The following is a 21,588-nucleotide window of genomic DNA, read 5'->3' on the forward strand; positions in this document are numbered from 1 at the left end:
AACTTTATGATATTGCTTTTTTAAAATTGTTCAGAAGTGAATTTGCCTTTAGGAAATAAGCTGGGGCATATTTTAGGATGGTCATTTCCTGAAAGGGATAAAGAAATATTCCAAATTCAGTCCCTTCTTTAAATATGTTTATGATGTCTAAAAATATGTCTCCTTTTCTCAAAAAGGTAACAGAACAACAGTTGGGTTTATCCTAGATTTTATAAGCACCTTTAGACATTGATAAAACTCCTGGTGAAAGCTAAAAACAAGTCAATTCTATGTATTTAAATGCAACCTAATTACTTCGGCATGTGTAAGACAACACTGAGAAGCAAATACATGGGAAAGAATAAGATGTACCAGATTCCTATTTACACTGTAAACCACGGTTACTCATTCAAGAACCAAGGGCTGCATGTGCCCAACACACAGCCAAGGAAGCAATCAAATACTGATGTCAGATTCCTACTCCAGAAAAATCACATTTATGTAGGGGCCTACAATGTATCATAGTTGTGAAAAAACAAAATAAGGATCCAAGCATTCTGACCTAAATATAACCCCAAAGAAGATACCCTGATTACCCAGCTCCACTACCAATTTGTTCAACAGTAACAGGCCCGGCGAGGAGAGGAAAGACTCCAGTGAAAACATGCAGGGGGCGCAGTAAGCCTTTAGCCAGGTTTACTGACCCATAAGGTGTGAGGTCAAAATTTTCCTCTACAGATCTTGTTAAACTTGAAAAGTGGGGGAAAAAAAAAAGAAAAACCTACATCCTTGAAAAATGGTAACTACAGGTCCAAAGTCCCTTATCCTTAATTTCAAACTATGGAATTAAGATTACAGTGATAGTCCCATAAACTTGGTCCACACACTCAAAATCAATAAACTGTACATTTTAAATGAGTCAATTTTATATGTGAATTATATCTTATTAAAACTGTTAAAAAATAACAAAAAAGCCTGACCTCAACTGACATGAGACTATTTATAGTCTTTATTTATTCCATTTACTGTAAATATTCACATTTCCCTTTAGAAATAGTAAAAGTTTCTTCCTACGAAATGCTGCCGTGTTAGGAGTGTTAAATAATACAGAGTTTATGCACCCTATACTTTGAATGACTTTTTAAAAATCAGAATCACATCTGGCTCCAAGGTTTTTGGGTATTAAATCAAGAAACCTATAGCCCTTGTAGCCAATTTTTGTCTAAATAGAAGAAAGCTCAGATTCCAAAAACAGTCTTTACAATCCACATCAAACAAGACTTGACATCCTATGCGGTGCAGGACCCACTAATACACACAGGCTCTCCCTGGCATCACAACACTGCTAGTTAGTCTAAGCCTTTCATATTTTAATGAAATTTGCAGGAGAAGGAATTTTTGTCTGAATTATAAAGCAACTTCTGTTGCATAGACTCATCCTATTCCTTATGAAGCCATTAGGAATGCACTGCCTGTGGAGGACACATAAATAAGTGAATATAGTTGATTAGCAATGATGCAGCAATATTAAATTCAGAGCTGAACCAAACGCTTCAATGTGAACTGACTCCAGATTAATTCTTTTTTGCAAGCTTTTGAGAAACACCATGCATTTCAGAGGAGGGAGAGGAAGCTGATAGCAGCTTAAGAAACAAATCTAAGCCCAACCTCAAAGGATATATGTACAATGCCTGTCTTTTACATTTGTCCAGTGTAGGGCAAGGTCATGGTAGACATGATATCCCCCTCCAGGCCAATGTGATGTTGATAGTCAAGCTCGAAATACCAAGATCTCAATGCCTGTTCTCCTGTTGGGAAAGGGGGATGCAAAAGAAAAAGCGCACCCAGTCCTTGGTCTCAAGGAGGTTTCTAAACCAACTACACACACACACACCCCTACTATTCATCTAATACCTTAAATAAATAATCAGACCATGTTTTACTTCAAGGCACTCAACTGAGAGACAAGGATCTGCCCCAGCTTTAGAACTAGCACTGCTTTGAAATCCTTTCTCTTGCGTGCTGATCGATTCAGGGGAGTTCACTAACCTCTTGTAAAATGGGGTACAAATAATGACCCCACAGAGCTATTGTGACAGTTCAGTTAGAAAACAAATATAAATTCCATTAGATAGGAGTTTTGTCTGTTTTCTTCACTACTTTATCTTCAACATCTAGAACTGTGCCTCGGACCTAGAAGACACTCAGTACATATTCATTAAAAAATGAAAAAATATGGGGGCCAGCTCCATGGCCGAGTGGTTAAGTTCGTGCGCTCTGCTTTGGCAGCCCAGGGTTTCACTGGTTCCCATCCTGGGCGCGGACATGGCACCGCTTGTCAGGCCATGTTGAGGCGGCGTCCCACATGCCACAACTAGAAGGACCCACAACTAAAAATATACAACTATCTACTGGGGGGATTTGGGGAGAAAAAGAAAAAAGAAGAAAGGAGCTAGCAAATTTCTTGTCACGTGACACACTGAGGGGGAAAAAAATGGAAGTTGACTCTGAACCCAAATGAAGTGCACAAGCACGAAATGGTTTCAAAGTAAAAAATAAACTTTAAAAAATTAAAAACAAAATAAAACAAAAAAAATCCTGGATGAGCTAAGCTTTTCAGATGCCACAATTTTTCTGTCACTCTCTCAGACTCTTCTCTAACCAGGCTAAATTAATTTGCTGGACACTTGTGCCTCTCCAGCACTTTATATCGAATTCTATTAGCACTTAGTCCAGAGTGATAGAATTATTGTACACATGTCTTTTACTTCCTAGGGGCTAGGATATTACCCATCTTTGTATTTTTAGCCCCCATAAAACTAGCTATTGCATGTGGAAGGACAGATTATCTGTAGTTAAAGCTATTGTAGGTAAATAGCATTGGCCCCAAAGCCAAGTAATATGAGAGGATGGTTGTGTCCTTCACAATACTATTTGGATCTTTCATTTTAGCTAAAGTTGTACAAAAACTCAATAATAGGAAGACCACGAGCTTTGGAGTCAGACGTTTGGAATGAGATCCCTTCTCCACTATGTACTATCTGTGAATCCTCGGGTGAATTATTCCACATCTATAAACCTCAGTTTCCTTATCTGTAAATAAGGTTAATGATACCCACTCTCATAGAATGGAACAAAAAACTACACAGAAGACACTTTGCTGGCACAGAGTAAGTCTTGATAAATGGTGGCTGTTATCATTATTACCGCGAGCTCTGTGTGTATGCAAATGAAGGCTAATGAATTCAAATAGGTTACTTCTCTTCCTCTTTGAACAACATGGAAGTCGGCACGGCCATGGAGAAGATTATACTGCAGAGTGCAGGAGAATCAAAGACTACAAATTATCCTGTCGAAGGACCACAAACTTTAGGCTGCCGCTCTGACAACGTAAATTCAGCCCTTTGCTCGCTCAGCCGGCCCATTTTTCAATTGGCACCTCTACATTTTCTCCTTTCTTGCTATTTTACCTCAGAAATATGTTCATTTGGGGAGTCACTGTCGCTTTTGACCTGAGGGCTGTTACCCATTCAAATATTCACCCAACAGTGAGAAATTAAAGTCATACTGTGTGGTCAAATGAAACCTTAAACATCTTTAACACACTAATGGCGGCATTTTTAAAAATCCCACCACATTCCTAGAGTTACAAGTAACAGGGTGAATGACTACACACCCAGCTGATGTGTCTACTGCTAATGTCTAAAAATCTCCTTGCTCCCCAGTTTGTGCAGTGGTGCCTTGGAGAGGTGGAGGAGGGTGGCGAAGAAAGCTACCCCAGCATCGATTAATTCACCGCTTCTAGACCAATAGCAGGCTCAGCATCATCAGAGAAGATCCCTCCATTGAGGGAAAATCTATTTCAAGGAAATTAATCAAATTAGGAAGAAAAACACACTGTGATTGGGGCTGGCCCCGTGGCCGAGTGGTTAAGTTCGCGCACTCCGCTGCAGGCAGCCCAGTGTTTCGTTAGTTCGAAACCTGGGCGCGGACATGGCACTGCTCATCAGACCACGCTGAGGCAGCGTCCCACATGCCACAACTAGAAGAACCCACAACGAAGAACAACGAAGAATACACAACTATGTACGGGGGGGGGGCCTTTGGGGAGAAAAAGGAAAAAATAAAATCTTTAAAAAAAAAACACACACTGTGATTTTAGTCTCTTTGTGTTAAGCTTCTGGCAGCTACAAAAGCCAATATCCCATTTGAATGTGGCCTTAAATTCAGATGGAGCCCTAGGATGACAATATGCAAATATTAAACCTCTAACTGAAGATAGTTTGGGCGGGGCAAGCACAGGAAAAGGAGGGGCCTGGAAGGAGGGAAACAAAAACCACTCACTCAATTTCAAGAGGTACCCTGGAATTAGTAACATAGCAAACGAGAACCTCGGGTGAAGTAAGAAGTGCAGAATCTTAATGATGAACTTGAGGGTTGGGTATGTGGAGGTCCATTCCTAGTCTCTGGTCTTAACTGGCAAACAGAAAATTATTTCCATAGTTACCAGTTCTTATAAATCAAAGGCAGGGAAGCAGTGGGTGCGGTGATGAAAGCATCAGACCTGGAGGAGGAAGACTGGCATAATGTGGTGGCTCTACTCTCCGCTCTCCCTGTGCCTAACTTCTTGGGCCTCAAATTCAGTCAACAGAGAGTGGGTAGCATGTAAATAGATAGATCGTTTCTAATATCCGTCACCAGCCACAAAATCTTGTGTTTCTATAAAAACTTTATACTGTTTAATATTGTATGGAGGTATCAGATTCTGAACGTACATCAATGGGTCCCAAACCTAGCTAGTCATCAAAATCCCAGGGAGAGCTTTTAAAAAGTAGTTTCTCTCCTGCGACCTCTCCAACAGCTCCCTCTCCACACCTCAGAAACAAACAAAAAGTAAGCCGACCAGAAGATTCTTATTAGTAGCTTCCAGATTTGTGCTACAACCTCTGTTTCTTCCCCATGAGAAGCTGACGATCATCCCAGTTTGGAATATTCAAAGGAAACCCAGGGTGATCCTAAATCTTTAAACAGTCGCCATGCCCCACCCACTCCCTGCATCGCGTCAATTAAATCAGATTTTTAAATATTGGATTTTCTGAAATCAAAACCAATTTTACCTGTAGACTTGTCTCAGCAGGCCAAGGTTGCTAGGATTTAGGTTTCTGTACAAATAATTTGGCCTGAATGGGATTAAGGCATCCAAAATATTTGAGAAAATTGGTGGCAACCAGAAAATAGCATTACTTTTAACAAAACTTTTTGTCTTCTATTCTCTCTCTAGGAGGTGGGGAAATATAAAAAAACTAAACCTTTGAACAACAACAACATAAACCAGCCTCGATGTTTCCCTGAAGAGGTTTGTGATAACAGAGATTCTGGAATCAGCTGCAACAGTATTGCCTACCAGGTCGGGGGAAAATTGGAGGGGAAAGAGATTAACATTCACCTTTGGGTGGCAACAGCGCTTCCTCTTTCTCCAAAGAATGAGACTCGAATGCTGCAAGCTGTTGCAGCTACTGGACTAATCTTCTTTACTATAAACCTTGCTAAAAGGAAATATATAGGAAACAGGGTGGTGGGCAGAGAACAGGAAAACCAGCTCCCCTCCACTTTCAGATATATAAGCAACAGCACCATCCTGAGCCCAAAGGGGAAACAATCAGGCTATAAAACTATGAGATGATGGCTAGATATCAGCAATGGAGAAAAATCAAGGAATGACTTACATACACTTTTTTCCAATCAATTAAACCAAAGGTAAATTATCAAATCGTGTTGTTCAGAAGAATAATCCTTGAAAAAGATTTTTTCTCAATATTCTTTAAATTGTCAGCCTTGGTGAACAGGACAGCAAACATTTCCTGTTGATTAACATCTCATCCCCATATGCCCTTGAAAAGCCTCGCAGTGCTAACTGAGTGCTCTGTAAAATGACAGACAACCGGCTCGGGCTATTGAAACGCTGTGGTAATGCAGGAGAATGATGACGACCACGACGATATCTACTGGAGGAAAGGAATTTGGCTGAAGAGTGTACATTTACTATATTCAGACCTAACAACAACCCTGCAAGGCAAATATTATATTCCTACTTTACAGACCATGTAACTGATGTTCACAATGTTTAGTCATTTATCCAAGGTCACGGCAATTTAGCCACCCCTGGTGGTCTAGCGGTTAAGATTCAGAGCTCTCACCGCGGCCATCCGGGTTCATTTCCCGGTCAGGGAACCACACCACCCGTCTGTCGGTTGTCATACTGTGGCAGCTGCATGTTGCTGTGATGCTGAAAGCTATGCCATAGGATTTCAAATACCAACAGAGTCACCCATGGTGGACAGCGTTCAGCGGAGCTTCCAGACTAAACAGACTAGGAAGAAGGACCTGGCCATCTACTTCCAAAAAAATTGACCATGACAATCCTAAGAATAGCAACAGCATTATCTGATACAGCACTGGAAGATGAGAGGACGGTGCAAAAGACGTGGCACTGCTGTACACAGCTTCTCTAGGAGTCGAGACCCACTGAGGGCACAAACATGGCTAAACGTGCAGGCTCCACGCCTATGGCCCTTCCACGATAGCCTTGCTTCCAACTGTGCATGAGAAGATTAGCCAAACACCAAACGGTTACTCAAAGTAAACAGCAGTTGTTTTCACAGTATTAGAGATACTTAACTTTTTATCACTTTCCATCATGAGACCTTAAGAAAAAAGAAACTACGCTCAATGGAACATTATGTAAACTGGCAAATTTTTGTGTGAATCTTCAAATCGGGAGAAGTAAAAATTCTATGTAATTTAGAGTTTTCTATTTCATAAAAGTTATGGAAATACAATCAACTCATTCACGTATAACCTTGGTATAATCTGACTATGTTATATAAGCACGCATTCATGCAGTTCATTCTGATGGAACACACCACACACACATGCTCACACATAAACCCTTTCACAGAGGGCGGGGACTCAGTGTTTATACCTTAAAAACTAAGATAATGCCCTCAAAAGGCTGGGTTGGTACTGCAAACAGTTATAACAACTCAAAATTCACAAAACCAAAATATTAACCTTTTTTTTACTTTGTTTTTAGGTTTTAAATACACAAAATTTAATTATTTTTAAATACAACTGATATTGTATATGATCAAGGACTCTATTAAATGTACATGGCATGTAGTTTTAATGGAAATTCGAGATATATTTTCCATCCCTTTGCCTATTAAAAACTAACAGTTATTTATCTGTTTTTAGATGTCCTTCATTTTTCTCGTGCTGTCCCTATTTTCCTTGAATCTTAGATTAATTACAAGCAAAATGATAACCACATACCAAAACGCAGGTACTGCAGATGCCCCTGTCATATTAAAGAGAAGTATTATGATCTCTGCATTTTATTTGATTTCCTAAAATTAAATAAATAAACATGTGGAGAAAGAAAGTGTCCTCTGGAACGGAAATACTGACTTCACTAATCAAGGCCATAATTACTGAGGAAACATGTATTAAATTCTGAATTCATGCTATTTCACTTGATGCAAGAGTTATAATCAGACCAACAGAGCATGCAGGAGCCATCTGGGGGCTGCAGAGTTGTAGACAAGCCCAGGGAGAAGGGCACACCGACCTTCCTGGCACCAAATCCTTGCAGATTTTGGCCTTAGAAGATTGAGTTCTTCCCTTTTGATTTCTTATTATCCTTTTTGAAGAAAGGAATACTGTGATCAATAGGTATGAAACTGGATGGAAAACTACAAAACTTATCACACTATGCAACCTTACCATGGAATCACATTTCACAAATATTTGAGCTATCAATGAATTTGATTGAATTTTCACTTTTATCTATGCCATCTCCCACCCTGTTCATGCCTTTTAGGGAATCTCTGATGCACTCCAGGAATCTGGCTTTCTAAAGCTTAAATTTCATTTGAGAAATCAACACTAAATTAGCATTTCCATTGTTCCAGGCACTTAGGAATCTGACTTCTAGGCAATGACAATGGATTTCGAATTTGTGCAAACCATATCACTGTCTGTGAAACTGACACTACCAAGTTGAATATGAGTAACCTGATCATCATGAGATCCCTGTCAGTCAATCTGAATCCTCTGAGGAAGCAGGTTATCAAAAATCGAGCAGAGTGACGTAATACACAGGCCAGACGGTGTTATGAGAACAGCATAGATGATTTCAATGAGACTCATTATTTATTCATCACAAGGTCCAATTTGCGTGTCATTTTCACTGATGGTATACTGAGTTAACTGGTTGAAATTCAGTGCTGATAGATTATTTTATTCTGTACCATAAAAAGGACCCTTTTTAAAAATGTTTCTGTCTTCCTATATGAAGGAGGCCAAAACAAAGGGGATTTTGTCCTTGCGGCCATTCACAGTAATATTTGAACACTGTTCCGCAATGCTGGAAGAACGGACACAGGAGAAAGCCCTGAAGGGCTCCCTGTTTTTCTCATTAGGAGTGTATAAAAATATGCCAGATATTATTGAGTAAAAAGTAAAATAATATGGGTCTTCAGAAAATAACCTTTTTTTTAAATGCTAAAGAATGATATAAACACTAATAGGAGACACATTCCCTGAATGAGATGCAACCTCCACTCCTGAGTCTGATTCTTAGACTCATCACCAAAGGGATCCTCCCTGAGGTTTAGGGGAAGGACAGAGAAGAAAGTCCCCCCAAGTGGCAAGATGGAGCTGGTTTGCACGTTCCCAGGCTTCTCCCTTGGACAAGTCAAAGCTCAAGCACATTTAAAAACCATGCATGGTCTCCCAACATTGTTGGGGCCACAACATATCTTAAAAGGCCCCTACATCATTGCACACACTAGCTGTCTCAGTCTACCTTTCTGGACTCATCTTCCTCTGTAAATTCATGCACGCTATGTACCTGCCAAAAAGATCTCCAGTACCTTCCTATGAGTTTCTCTCTGTGCAGTGCACATGCTCTACCCTCCACTTCTCCTTGCCTCTCCGATTATAAATGCCTATATGCAAACTCTCCTTTGGAGCCCTGCTCAAATCTCTCTGCTCCAGAAGGCGCTTCCTGATCCCCTCAGCTGAAAGTACCCTCCCCTTCTTTCAACTGCCCTAGGACTCCCAGGGCCTCCATTCCAGCCCTCCCCACTTTCCAGCTTGAATTTCACTTCTGTATTTAACCTCCACTATTTTCAACTTCCTACTACTCTAAAATGTCCTTAAGGGTAGAATTTCGTCGATTCATCTTTCAATTTCCACTTCACCTAATACAGTGCCTTGCACAAAGATGAATTTTTTTTAAATGATAATTTGTGAATAGACCGCTGTTCCAAGTATTAACACTTCAATGCAAGCATTACAGAAGCTTGCGAGGCTACCCAAATTCAAATTACTCAACTTGAACCTAAATTGCAGCTAGAATACAGAATCAGCTTAAATCAACTGAGCAAAGAAGCCAACCTACAGGAATAAAAAACCTTATTAATCTTTGACTTTTTGAATTGTAAAATATTTTTGAACCTCGCCTTTATTTGTGGTATTATCTGGTTAGCAGTGTTGGCAGCTGTTCAAAGTTTTAAAGTACTACAGGTCATGAATATTAAATGCTACAACAAGTTTACTGGGAGGAAATCCAAATTCATTTGTAAGTGCATGACAGCCCTCCAGTTTCAATAATGCTAGGAAATACTGCGATCAGAATGGGAGTACCTTGCTGTATCTGGATTCCCACAAAGTCAAGTGTAAGGCAAATGAAGGGAAAGAAAATCATAAGAAGGTGGGAACACTACTTGAAATAGGATGGCACAGACGTTGAGTGAAAAAATCAGAAACAGCGAATATATCATATTTCATTCAGTGCAATCAACATGAGGGTCACATCTTGAGTAAAACCACAATCTAGTCTAGAAAGAAAAGGCACAAAGCCGTAAGTGATAACGGATTCTGCCAATGCCATCCCCAGCAGCTAATCAAATGAAAAAGCACATGTGCATTCAATGTGCAAATACCTGCAGGCTATGCAACTGGCTTTTCATGCCGTTCTATACATGGGGCATCACACAAAATAGTAAGAGGTACAGAAGCATCACGTTTAATATCTTCAGCGTTCAAAGAGTAGCAAACCAAAAACCTTAAACAGAACATAAACTGCCACCCTTGGAAACCATTCTGAAGATAAACCTTGTAAATGGTTTGGAAATACAGGGTTGTTTGTTAATTTGGGTCTAATCACTCTACAACCTGATGTAGAACCAAGCTTACGCGATACCCAAGATGAAGGCAAACTGCATTCACCATAGGCAACCTCCATCATTCACATCCCGCTCGGGAAAAAAGTTATTTCTCAACTGAGATGACTCGTTTTTCAAAAGTGGCAACGCCTCCCATTTCCTGCTCTAATAATATAGTCTCTTCATCTTGTTTACATGAAATAGAGCTACAAAATTTTATTTTAAGAAAAGGAGGCTGTCCAGATACGGCACATCTTGGAAGCCACTATAGCAAAACAACGGCAGTCATCTTTAGAAAAATTCTCAAAAGATCAAACTAAAAGGGCTTCATTTTTCCAAATTATCTTGGGCTATTATTAGAATTGCTACATCGACTTTCAGATTTTTTTAAATTTTTTTTTTTATTTTCCACCTGTAACTGAATAAGTGATTATGAGGCTAAGAAAGAGAAAAAAAGATGTTTCCACATTAAAACACTTAACAGATGTTAAATAAGCACAGAAAATGGCCACTAGGCAAGCAATGACTGATGTTGGGTGAGTAAGAAAAATGTTGCTTTTACTGATTTTATTACCCATGTACCTCCTGGGGTCATGGGAGACTTGTAAAAAATTTTGTGGGCAGATAAAAGTCTAGCATTTATTTGCAAGGCTAGTTTAAGCGTATTTCAAGGGGGTTTTTTCCGCCCCTTATTTTTGGACCACATAAAACTAAGTAAGTGAAAGTCATCTAAGGAAGTTAAAACAATCATTCAGTGAGAGGTCAAGAATACTTATTTTCAATGCTTTTCTGACATGCCTTTCTTCCAATCCCACCTTCCAGACCCCACTAACCAGGAATGAAATCCTCATTGTATAAAGGGCAGAGTATAAGATTTCACCTTAACATTTCAAACATATACTTTCATAAGGTAAATTCTTAAACAAGTGTGAATTCAATATTTTACTATACCTACTGTGTGCCAGATGGTACACTAGATGCCAAGGATAATGTAGGAATCACATTAAACAGAAACCTGAAGCTAGAACTAGGAATATTTTTAAATTTTTTCTATAATAGTTAACTAACAATACTTGTGTTCATACACATTTCTGAAGGTTTTATATTTAGCATTTTCTTACAAATCTTCCTAATGATTGACAACCAATTATTTCATGTCATATTCAACCATATTATTTCATAAGTCATATTACTCTCTCAAAAAGCATTTATTAAATAAGTTAAATGTTAATGTCTTTAGCATATACAGAATAGTACCTGGCAGATATAAACACTATAAGTGTTTATTAAATATTAAATAAAATTTCTGCAATATGCCAGGTACTTACTATTCTTCCCACATTTCATCAAAGTAAAACTTTCATATTTCCTTTTCAGAACCGTAAAAGCCTTATACATAATATGGACATGTGCACCATTTGCATGAGTCTTAAAAGTCAAAAAATGGCAGCCAAGAATTCTGGCCAGATTCAGCCATCCCAAGAATTTTGTCTGGCCCCAACAAGGTTTGTTTTTAAATTAGTAACCAATATTAAATAACAGAAGATGTCATAGAAAAATCCAGATGTCTATCTTCTGAGAAAAATATTAAACTCTACCAAACTGAAACCTCTATTTTCTTATTGCAGTAATGGGGTGGACAGGAGCACTGGTTGCAGAGCATAACCTCTAGCTGACCACAGTCCCTCTGCCTGGCCCTGGTACACTTTGGAGTCTGGGGGCCAGGATCTGACAAGAGGTACAGAACTGAAACCACCAACACTGTGAAGAAAGAAGCTGAGTGTGACTGCTATGAGAAAAACATTACTGACAAAAGTATAAAAACAGAGAGCCTTGCCCCTCTGGTCCTAATAATCTCCAGCTTTAAAAGGACCACCATTTTTAGGTTTTGAGTATTTCGCTGGTTCTCTAATTTGCATAATAAAGTTAAACATTTGTGCACTTGAGTTTTCTGTTTATATATGTTATGTTTTACTAGGGCAGAGAAGTTTATTTCATCTGGCAAACCATGATAACTATGACGCAGAGTTAATTGGTAAGATATTTAAGATGATTATTCTCTTAAGGTTGAAAAGGACTTTCTGAAGTCTTTTAATGCACTTCCTTCAGAATCTCTTCTAACTCACCCCAGGCATAGAAATCTATATATTTTAAAGACAGAATATGGAATTTTCTATAACTTCCATATGTAATCTATGCCAGTGTTTACCAGCCCCATAGTCACGAGATTCTAAGTGAAACTTTGTGCTTCAATATGCATGCCCCAGCTTTAGTCGTTTCCTAATTCATATGCTTTCAAACCACTCTATGTTTAAAGACGACTACAAGTTTATCTTTTGGCCTGCTCTTTCTTAAGCTAAAGAATTACAATTTCCATTGATACTTCCTCTTTCCCTTCAACTAATATGCATTAGGGGCCTTCCAAATAGTGGGAGACCAGTTCACAATGAAGAACCCACAATTTCATATAATCTTCACAACATCTCGAGGACAGAACATTAACTGTCTCCATTTGCAGATGAAGACACAGGTCACTGAACTAGCCCAAGGGTACTCAGCCAGTATGGGTTAAGATTCTATTCCATAGTATTTTCTCTTCTACTGTGCAGTCACCTGACTTTACCTATTTATTCATCCTCCCAACTTTACAGTGTGATGAAAGATCACTAGTCACAAATATGTGTTCAGGTCCTAGTGAGGCTACCATTTTCTGGGTGACCTTCATGTCTCTGGTTCTCTACACCTCAGCTGGAAATCAGGGACTGGCATAGACGGTCTCCATAGTTCCTTACAAATCTATAATGCAGTGTCCTCATTAAGCTCATTGGCCCAAAACCTGAGAATGAAAGAAAGAGCTCAATTGAGACAGAACTATCAGATGAAGGCTTTTGCTGCCCCAACTACTCCCGTTGCCCACAAGCAGTAGTTGCCAGATAGTCCAGGCAAGTTTCCATTTGGAAACTTCTCAGGACACTGAACCTTTCATATAGGATTGGGCACCTCACCCTCTCTACTCCTAGGAGTTCCTTTGCTGGTGGCAGTTCTCATGTTCTTAAGCAGCAGTTACATGAGCAATGTTGCCAGGTAAAATACAGGATGCCCATTAAATTTTCATTTCAGATAGACAAAGAATAATTTTCTATTATAAGTACGTCCCAAATATCATATGAGACATATGAATGGTAAGGAGCTCTATCAGCAACTTTGTCCTTGAAAATATGCTTAGAGAACTGAAAATTCCTCAGAAGAAAACATCAAAAGATCTCTAAAAGCAAGTCCTGAATTGACATATCAAAATAATTCCCTAATTCAGGAGATGATAAAATGGCAGTTCTGTAGAGGAAATCACAATGTTTCACAGGCCATCAGTGCAAGGTCCTGAAGCAGCACAGAGCTACATCCTCAAACGGGTCTCACCCTCCATGGGACAAGGACGGCAATTTACATTTATGCTATGTGGATTTCAGTAAAACTAGAAAGCTTGCTATTGTTGACAACGTGGTTTTAAAAGGAAAGATTATTCTCCCTAAACTTCCTTAAAGGAATAATTAAAATTGATTTGAAATTAAGAGCTTGACTTTCAAACCTTATGTTGTTTTCAAGAGTCAAACTCTAACCAGTTTCCTTTTAAAGTTTCAGCATTTAATTGAAATCACAAAAGAACTTCATTAAGCACCTGATACTTGAGTTCTAACTAAAAAGGTTCTGCTTCCCCACGAGCAGAAGCATAACAGCAATTATTCCACGTACTAAGTGAAAAAAATAGCCATTTAAAAAAACACAAATGTTTCTATTTCCATCAATTTTGTCTGTTTTTCAATTTCTCCCCAATTTGATTTTAAGTAAAATTAAGAATCGAAAGGGAAAAAAGTAATCAAAACTAGAAAACTTGGCAGTATTCTCAGGGTAAATATTCAAAACTATAATTCCTCCCTCAAGTGTCCAAAAGGAAAAGGGAGCTGTCCTCAAACGTGGCCGAGGTTTGCAAAGCTTAGCCAAACTCAGTCTCTGTCCTTACAGTCAAAGCGACGGGGAGGTGATTGTAGGGGAGGGAGGATGCGGAGATGGGGAGGCAGGCAGCTTCTCAAGCCGTCTTCTCCTCCCAATGCCTTCCCCCTTAACACCCTAGCAGAAAACTGCTCGGTTCTCTTTAAGCGGATGGGATCCTAACCCGCTTCTATGACCTTCAAACAACACTGCATCTGAAACCACTGAGGGAATACAGAAGAATAAATATTAAGCCCTGAGGCCAAGGTCTTAATTGGTCTCAGGGCAAAACTTATAATAACCGCTTTCTGTTTTGACTCCTATTCTTAGACACTACAACAAGGAAAAGGTGAAATGATTCATCCTTTAAGAATCCGAGTTCCCACGCGCCGCAGAGAAGGGTTGTTTTCCCAAGTCAGCTCAGAAAAAGCAGTATAACAAATGGCAGGGGAGTCCCCCTCTCCAGAGTCGAGCGTCTAGCTCTATCATCAGCTGCGACAGTTTCACAAATACACATTATTAGCAATTTACTGGATTACAGAGAATTTGGGCTGAAATAAAGAATGAATAAAAATAAATAAAGATGCATATTCTTTCCAAGGCAAAACTGTCCTATCATGTCTGAAATCATAAAAATAAGAAACTTGAGACATAAAACCAACAATGACTGAAACCCAGGTTAGTAGGAAAAAGTCAAAAAGGACACTTCCACTTACCGAAGATCAAACGCAACTTATTTTAAATTCTCTTTGAGGAGGAACAAATTTGCTTTTTAAATGGTGAAAAAGGACCAAGCAAGGAGATTACTCAGTAATCCAATGCTCGAGCGCCAACAATCACTTACTTTGTAAATGGCAGGTAAGATCTGTTTCATTTTCAGCCTGTGAAAGACAAAGACGTCATAAACGGCTGACACTGCCAGCACAGTCACTCCTTGCTCCTTCCACAACATGCTGCATCCTGCGCACAGCCCCGTCCCCAGGAACCAGCCCCAAGTCCTGGCTGAGTAGCCTCTGGTTGAACAGTGTTTAATGTAGCATAGCAAGGAGAGCAGAAAGAAGAGACTGGCCCCGACATCGGCCCGTCCCACGATGCCCGCCACCGCCTCCGTGTGAATGGGGTGAGAGGCAAACATCAAGCCAGCCATGAAGGTCCAGTATCCGTCCCCGAGGAGTATCTTGGAGAAGCTCGTGAAGAGACCGGTGACTGCTGCGTGCAGGAGGACATTGACAAGATGGTAGCTCCAGGGGTTCAGCCCCCCGATGGCATGGTTCAGGCGAAAAGAGAGAGTGCAGAGCGGCCGGTAGGACTTGTGGCTGCCACTATGGGTTAGCAGAGTCCCCCAAAAGTCATTGTAGAAAATGTGTGTCCATGGAGTTTCTGGGAGAAGGTCCTGATTAGTCTTGATAGCACGGCTAAAAAACAAAATGTTAAAAAAGAATCAAACGTAAAATATAGAAAGGAAAAAAAAAAGAAAATATATGACATTGCTGAGATAGCCCCTTCCTGGAAAGCTTTATCGTCATGTGGTTTTATGATGAGATTCCAGGTATGCATGATTAATTACAGAAGGCTTTACATATAGATTGAATTCAGATCCTTGCTTAATAACACCACAATTAGGGCTGTATTTCTTTTCCTCAAAAGCTTTCTTCCTTGTTTGAATGCAAATATCTTTGAAGAATAAATGCAGAGTTTCCATCAGTGATTTAAGCCTTAACACCGAAATTGCCAAACAACTGCCCTGAAAATCATGTGGTAGCCTGGCCAAAAATGCAGATTCCAGGCCCCAGGTGATGTGAGGCCTGCGCATCTGCATTGTAAGAAGCATGGTCCCACGTGATACTGGTGCAGAGCATGCACTTACAGTGAGGACTAGTCCCCTACCAGAAATACACCTTAGATAGGATATCTGTGCCACAGCAATGCTCCTCATACACACTAATACCTGGGATCTTGATACAGGCAGGTTCTGATTCAGCAGGCCTAGGGAGGAGCCTGAGAATCCATCTTTCTAACAAGATCCCAGGTGAAGCTGATGCTGCTGGTCCATGGACCACACTTTGAGTAGCAAGAATCTAGACTGCTGGAGAGGCAAGGAAGAATGGCTCTCTATCTATCCAAATGTTTCTTCTCCTCCTTCCTTCTAGGAAACTTCAGCCTTCCCCCATTCTGAGCTCTCACAGGACTTATTATCAAAATATCTATAGCAATCATGATGGCACTTCACTGTCCTCTGCTTTTGAGAAATAATAGTTCCAGGTTTGCATGCCTGATATTTCCAAACAGACTTCAACAAAGAATGGCCTAGTATTTACTGAGCACTTGCTATCTGCCAAGCACCGTGCTGGTCTCCCTGGCTATATCTTCTCAGTTAATCCTTACAATAACTGAGGAGGTGTATATTACTATATACATCTCGCAGGTGAGGAAATTATGGTTGAGAAAGATTAATAACAATGGTTCCAGCCACACTAGTTGGAAACAGCAGGGTAGAGTTTCATGGCCCACGCTCTTTCTCCAATATGATACACTTCTCAAAATGTGATCCACATACCACAGGGAGGATGTGAGAAGATACACAAACCTTGTAAAGATTTGTAATGGTTATATTTATTTTAATGTGTACTTGAAAGGAAATTTAATTACCACATCAGAGCTGGATTTCATAGATGTTTGCTGAGAATGAAGCTGTTAAAAATTAAAAAGTCAATGTAAAGATAAATATGAAGGAATCTACAGTACTGGTATATGTGGATAAGGTACAGATGTTGACAGTGGCATGCAAATGACTCAGTTTGGAGGATCCCTGCTCTAGGCCATTATACCTTCCAGAGAACAGGGTGGCATCTTGAGTCTTGTCTCCCCAGTGCGCCTATCTCTGTACTTATAGAACACAAAAGAGACTCAAGAGTTAGAAGGAAGTAGGAATAAGACGCTCAAGGCTCCTACTCCCTAACTGGAAACCTCTTGCCTAGTCTGATGTCAGGGCTCTTTAAGGGAGTATAGGCATTCGTGTAACTTAAGAATATGTCGGGGGAGACCTGATGACCTTTACCTCGAGCCTCTCCACCAGTTCTACCTTCCACTGTGGGGCAGGCATGATCAAAGGAATTTCCATATGAACATTACCAAAAATCAGACTAGAAAAGCCCTGGATGCTTTAAAAAAAAAAAAGGGGGGGGGCCGGCCCCGTGGCCGAGTGGTTAAGTTTGTGAACTCCGCTGGGGTGGCCCAGGGTTTCGCTGGTTCGAATCCTGGATGCAGACAGGGCACCACTCATCAGGCCATGCTGAGGCAGCGTCCCACATGCCACAATTAGAAGTACCCACAACTAAGAATAAACAACTATGTACCAGGAGACTTTGGGGAGAAAAGGAAAAAAATTAAATCTTCAAAAAAAGAAAAGCCCTGGATTGAGGAGAAACATTCCTGAGCTCCACCTCTGTAATTTACTCACTGTCTTCAGAAATAAGGAAATGCAACAGAGATTCTAACACATTAGGAAACCTATCCAAGGACACACAACCAATGAAAACAGCAGAGTCAGTACTCCGGTTGGGATCAAATGACTAGACAGTGCTGGTTCTCAACTGCTTCCCAATTAACCCCTCTGTGCTTCAGTTTCTATGATGGTAGCAGTTTTACCTTCAAATCATTTAACAAACACTTGCAACTGCTCATTTATCTTCTACGGAGAGGAGCAGAGAACACTGCTTTGCAGATACATGAGTGTTTTGGAGACCTAGTGCAAATGACATCTCGGCCCTGTTAGCTGCTGTTATTACTATTCCACAAAGACTGGGGTACATCTACTAAAGTCCCTTATTAAAGTCTGCTTGATCCACAACCTCTGAAATTAGGTGCACTTGGGGGTTAGAACTAAAACAGACTGATCAGCAGTTGATGCGTATCTATTCTGTGCCAAACACCATGCTAGTCCTTTTACGCAGATTATCTACTTAGGAGAACCAGCTGACTCTTCTAGAGTCACAGAAAAAGGCAGAAGGTCTATTAAAATCATGTCTCAAAAAATACTCAGTGTGGCAGGGATAGTTGGTTTTTCCCCAATGTCTCTTCTCCCCTTCTTCCATACTCATAGGAGTATGGTCATATGGAAAAGACTTCATTTCTTATCTCTCTTGCTGTTAAATATGGTCATGTAACTAATATTTGGCCTACAGCACATAAGCAGAATACTATGCACTACTTCCAGAAAGTGTCCTTAAAAAGAAAAAGCTTAGGGGCTGGCCCAGTGGCGCAGTGGTCGAGTCCACACGCTCCACTTCAGCAGCCCAGGATTTGCAGGTTTGGATCCTGGGTGCAGACCTACACACCACTTATCAAGCCATGCTGTGGCAGCATCCCACATACAAAATAGAGGAAGACTGCTACAGATGTTAGCTCAGGGACAATCTTCCTCAAAGAGAAAAAAAAGGAGATTGCCAACGGATGTTAGCTCAGGGCCAGACTTCCTCACAAAAAAAAAAAAAAAAAAGCTTAGCATTCTTCCCTTCTACCCCTAGCTCCTTCCGACTGTAGCACAGATGTAATAGCTGGAATCCTAGCAGCCATCCTGGCCTATAAGGTGTCCTTAGGGATAGAAATCATGCCCAGTAGAGCAATCAGACTGAAGGAAATTGAGCCCCTGTTACAGTAGACCACACCAGCCCTAGGCTAACTACCTCCCCATTTTGTGAGTATGAGAAATAAATTGCTATCTTGTTTAAACTGCGATATTTTGGATGTTAGCTAGTGGCAGCTGAACCTAGTCATAAGTGAAATCTTATGTTAACAGAAGACCACTATATCACAGTGCTTTGATTTTCCATTTTGATTTTGATTTTTACAAGTCTCCATGTATTGACTGTGTATTAAGTGAATTTCCATATAAATTGGCTGTTAAAATATTAGAAACAGATGTTATTCTGGATCCATTAAATTAAAACACCCTGCTATGACATTCATCAAGAGTCTTACCCAGAAGTAATTGCTTAAGACTTGATGGGTTATAATTAAAATTTAAAAGAAATAGGAAAAACTGCCAAACAGTGTAGTCAGAGAGAGCCGATTTCAAGTATTCAGAATGAAAACCCAACTGGGCTCTCCTAAACATTAACCTAGACATTGACGTGAATTTCTCTAATCTCAATGCAGAAACACTCATGCTAAGTCAGGGTGGTGGAAAGTTCAACAGCAAAGCATTCTGGGACAAGGCTTTGCCGATGCAGTGAGGAAAGCTGGGAAGCACGCTTCGTTTAGGACAGTACTTCACCCTAGCAGTGGCAGATCCATAAAGGAGGGAGAACCACAGTCAAACCAAGTTTTCTACATGCTATCAGTTCAACACCATAACCACCTCTGTACAGACTTTTTGAGGAAAAATAAAACCCACGCTTTTAAAAATTTGTTCAAAGCTGCCAGAATTTTTTATATTTATAGCAATAAATCTAGTAATCTGCAACAGCCAACATGATATACGTCTAAGTCTCACAAAACAAGGGTTTCCAAACAAAGAACAAAATTAACGATTCTCATAATTTCACTGTGAGAAAACACTTGGTTGAAGCACAGTCCTAAATTTATACTGTAGAAAAAGTTTAAAGGATAAAACAGTGTTAATAAAAGAAAAGTGGACAAGCAAAGCAACGCCTCACCCATGTGTAAAACACACTAGACAAAGGAAGATGTTAAAACACACTAGACAAAGGAAGATGTTAGCATGATAGAGTCCTCTGACAGGTGTTATCTGCTTAGGCAGGTTTTATTTAACCAATGAATATTATGGCAAAAGAACATGAAATAAGATGAAATCGTATTGGGCTTTAGTATATAAGTCATGTCACATATGCAAGTCAGTGATAAGGGATGCATTACGCATCCCTCACATCATATTAAAAAAGATATGGACCAAAGGGGCTTTAACAGAATCTGAACAATCTGCCAGCAAAATGAGAAGTAATGGTAGTTGTCCAACACTAACCATAATAGATTTTCATCCATTTGCATTTTCTCACACGAGTCCAAACTGGAAATAGTGAAACCTCTTCTGCTATTTCTCAGCCAATGAAAAACCTGAACTCAAAACAAAATTTCATGCCAACACAATTTCTGAGATTACTTCTGTGAATTGGTATTGAAAATTCAGAAAGACGATAAGGAATTAGGAAATTTTCCACTCTGGGAGAGGTGGCGAACATCAGAGCAGCAGAGGTGAAAAGAAACAATTGTAGGCAGAATTCTCCAGAGAGCACATGACTGAGACTGTCTTTGGAAGCAAAAAGATACAGTCTCTCCAGTCTTCAAGGAGGCCTGAATCTGCTTCCAGTTTTGTTCATTTTGGCTCTTTGTTTTTTGCTGCCTTATGATTCTTCCTTTAGCAAATGTTGACAAAGGCCATCGCTATTGTAAAACTGATGAATGATGTGACACTGCTATCTCAACTGTCCTTTTGTGTGTTTCTCTCACTGCTATTTTTTTCTGTCCATTGACCTTTTCAGTCACAAACACCCACAGAAATGATGACCATTTGTCCTCGGAAGAGCAGGAATGCCACTTAGATTCTTCAAACATCAAATGGCACCCTCTTCCAGAGTGCTTTCCATTGTTCTACTGAAAAGTAAGTAAAGGCCAAAATTTAAACTAAAAAAAATGTTTTTTTTAAATGATGGATTGAAATTTGCTCTGCAAGAGAGAAGAGTGATCATGGCCTTTGTTAACCTGCCCTGCTTCAGTGCACTCCAGCATGCCCATCCATGCCCAGGAAGGGCACTGAAATGCAGTGGTTAAGAAAACTGATTCTGGAGCCAACTGGACTGGAGTCCAGACTATGAGATGGTGGATGCACAGTGTTACTTCACCTCTCCATACCTCAGTTTCCTCATCTGTAAAATAAAGATAATAACTGTACTTGCCTTATAGGATTATTGTGAGAAGTAAACGAGTTAGTAAGCAAAAAGTACATGGTTATACATAATAGACTGTGTATGTGTAATATAATATATGTAACACATGTTAGCTGCTGACATTATTAATATTATTACCATTACCATCAACAGCAAACAACTGATGCTGGCCATCAATGCAAACACAGTGCTCTTTTATACGTTTATGGCCTTCACAATCTATGGATCACAGTCTTAAGAATGTCACTTAAAATTCCTTTAAGCTTTAATGACACTCTCAGAACAAGATAATAAATAACAATAATTTATGAAGTCTTCTCTTTGGTCTTCAACATGTTACTCTTTTCATTCTCCTCCTATCTTTCTAACTCTCCTTGGCTAGCATCTCTTCCACATTTTTCTCCCAAATGCAGATGTTTCTCTCCTGGTTCTGTCCCTTGACCTTCTTTGTTCCTACACTTTCCACCTATGTGGTCATAGTCTCCAAC

At 39.9% G+C, this 21,588-nt stretch overlaps 1 protein-coding gene across 2 annotated transcripts in view; it reads right to left on the minus strand.

Moving 5' to 3' along the window:
• The window catches only part of TMTC2 (transmembrane O-mannosyltransferase targeting cadherins 2), a 388,282-nt gene that overhangs the window by 223,968 nt on the left and 142,726 nt on the right, over nucleotides 1-21,588 (minus strand). For both annotated transcript variants that reach the window (XM_046646810.1, XM_046646811.1), the window contains exon 2: nucleotides 15,040-15,610. In XM_046646810.1, the coding sequence (XP_046502766.1) occupies nucleotides 15,040-15,610 (571 nt within the window). The remainder of the gene's footprint in view (nucleotides 1-15,039; nucleotides 15,611-21,588) is intronic.

This window comes from Equus quagga, chromosome 19 (assembly GCF_021613505.1).
Source record: "Equus quagga isolate Etosha38 chromosome 19, UCLA_HA_Equagga_1.0, whole genome shotgun sequence".
NCBI classification, from domain to species: Eukaryota; Metazoa; Chordata; class Mammalia; order Perissodactyla; family Equidae; genus Equus; species Equus quagga.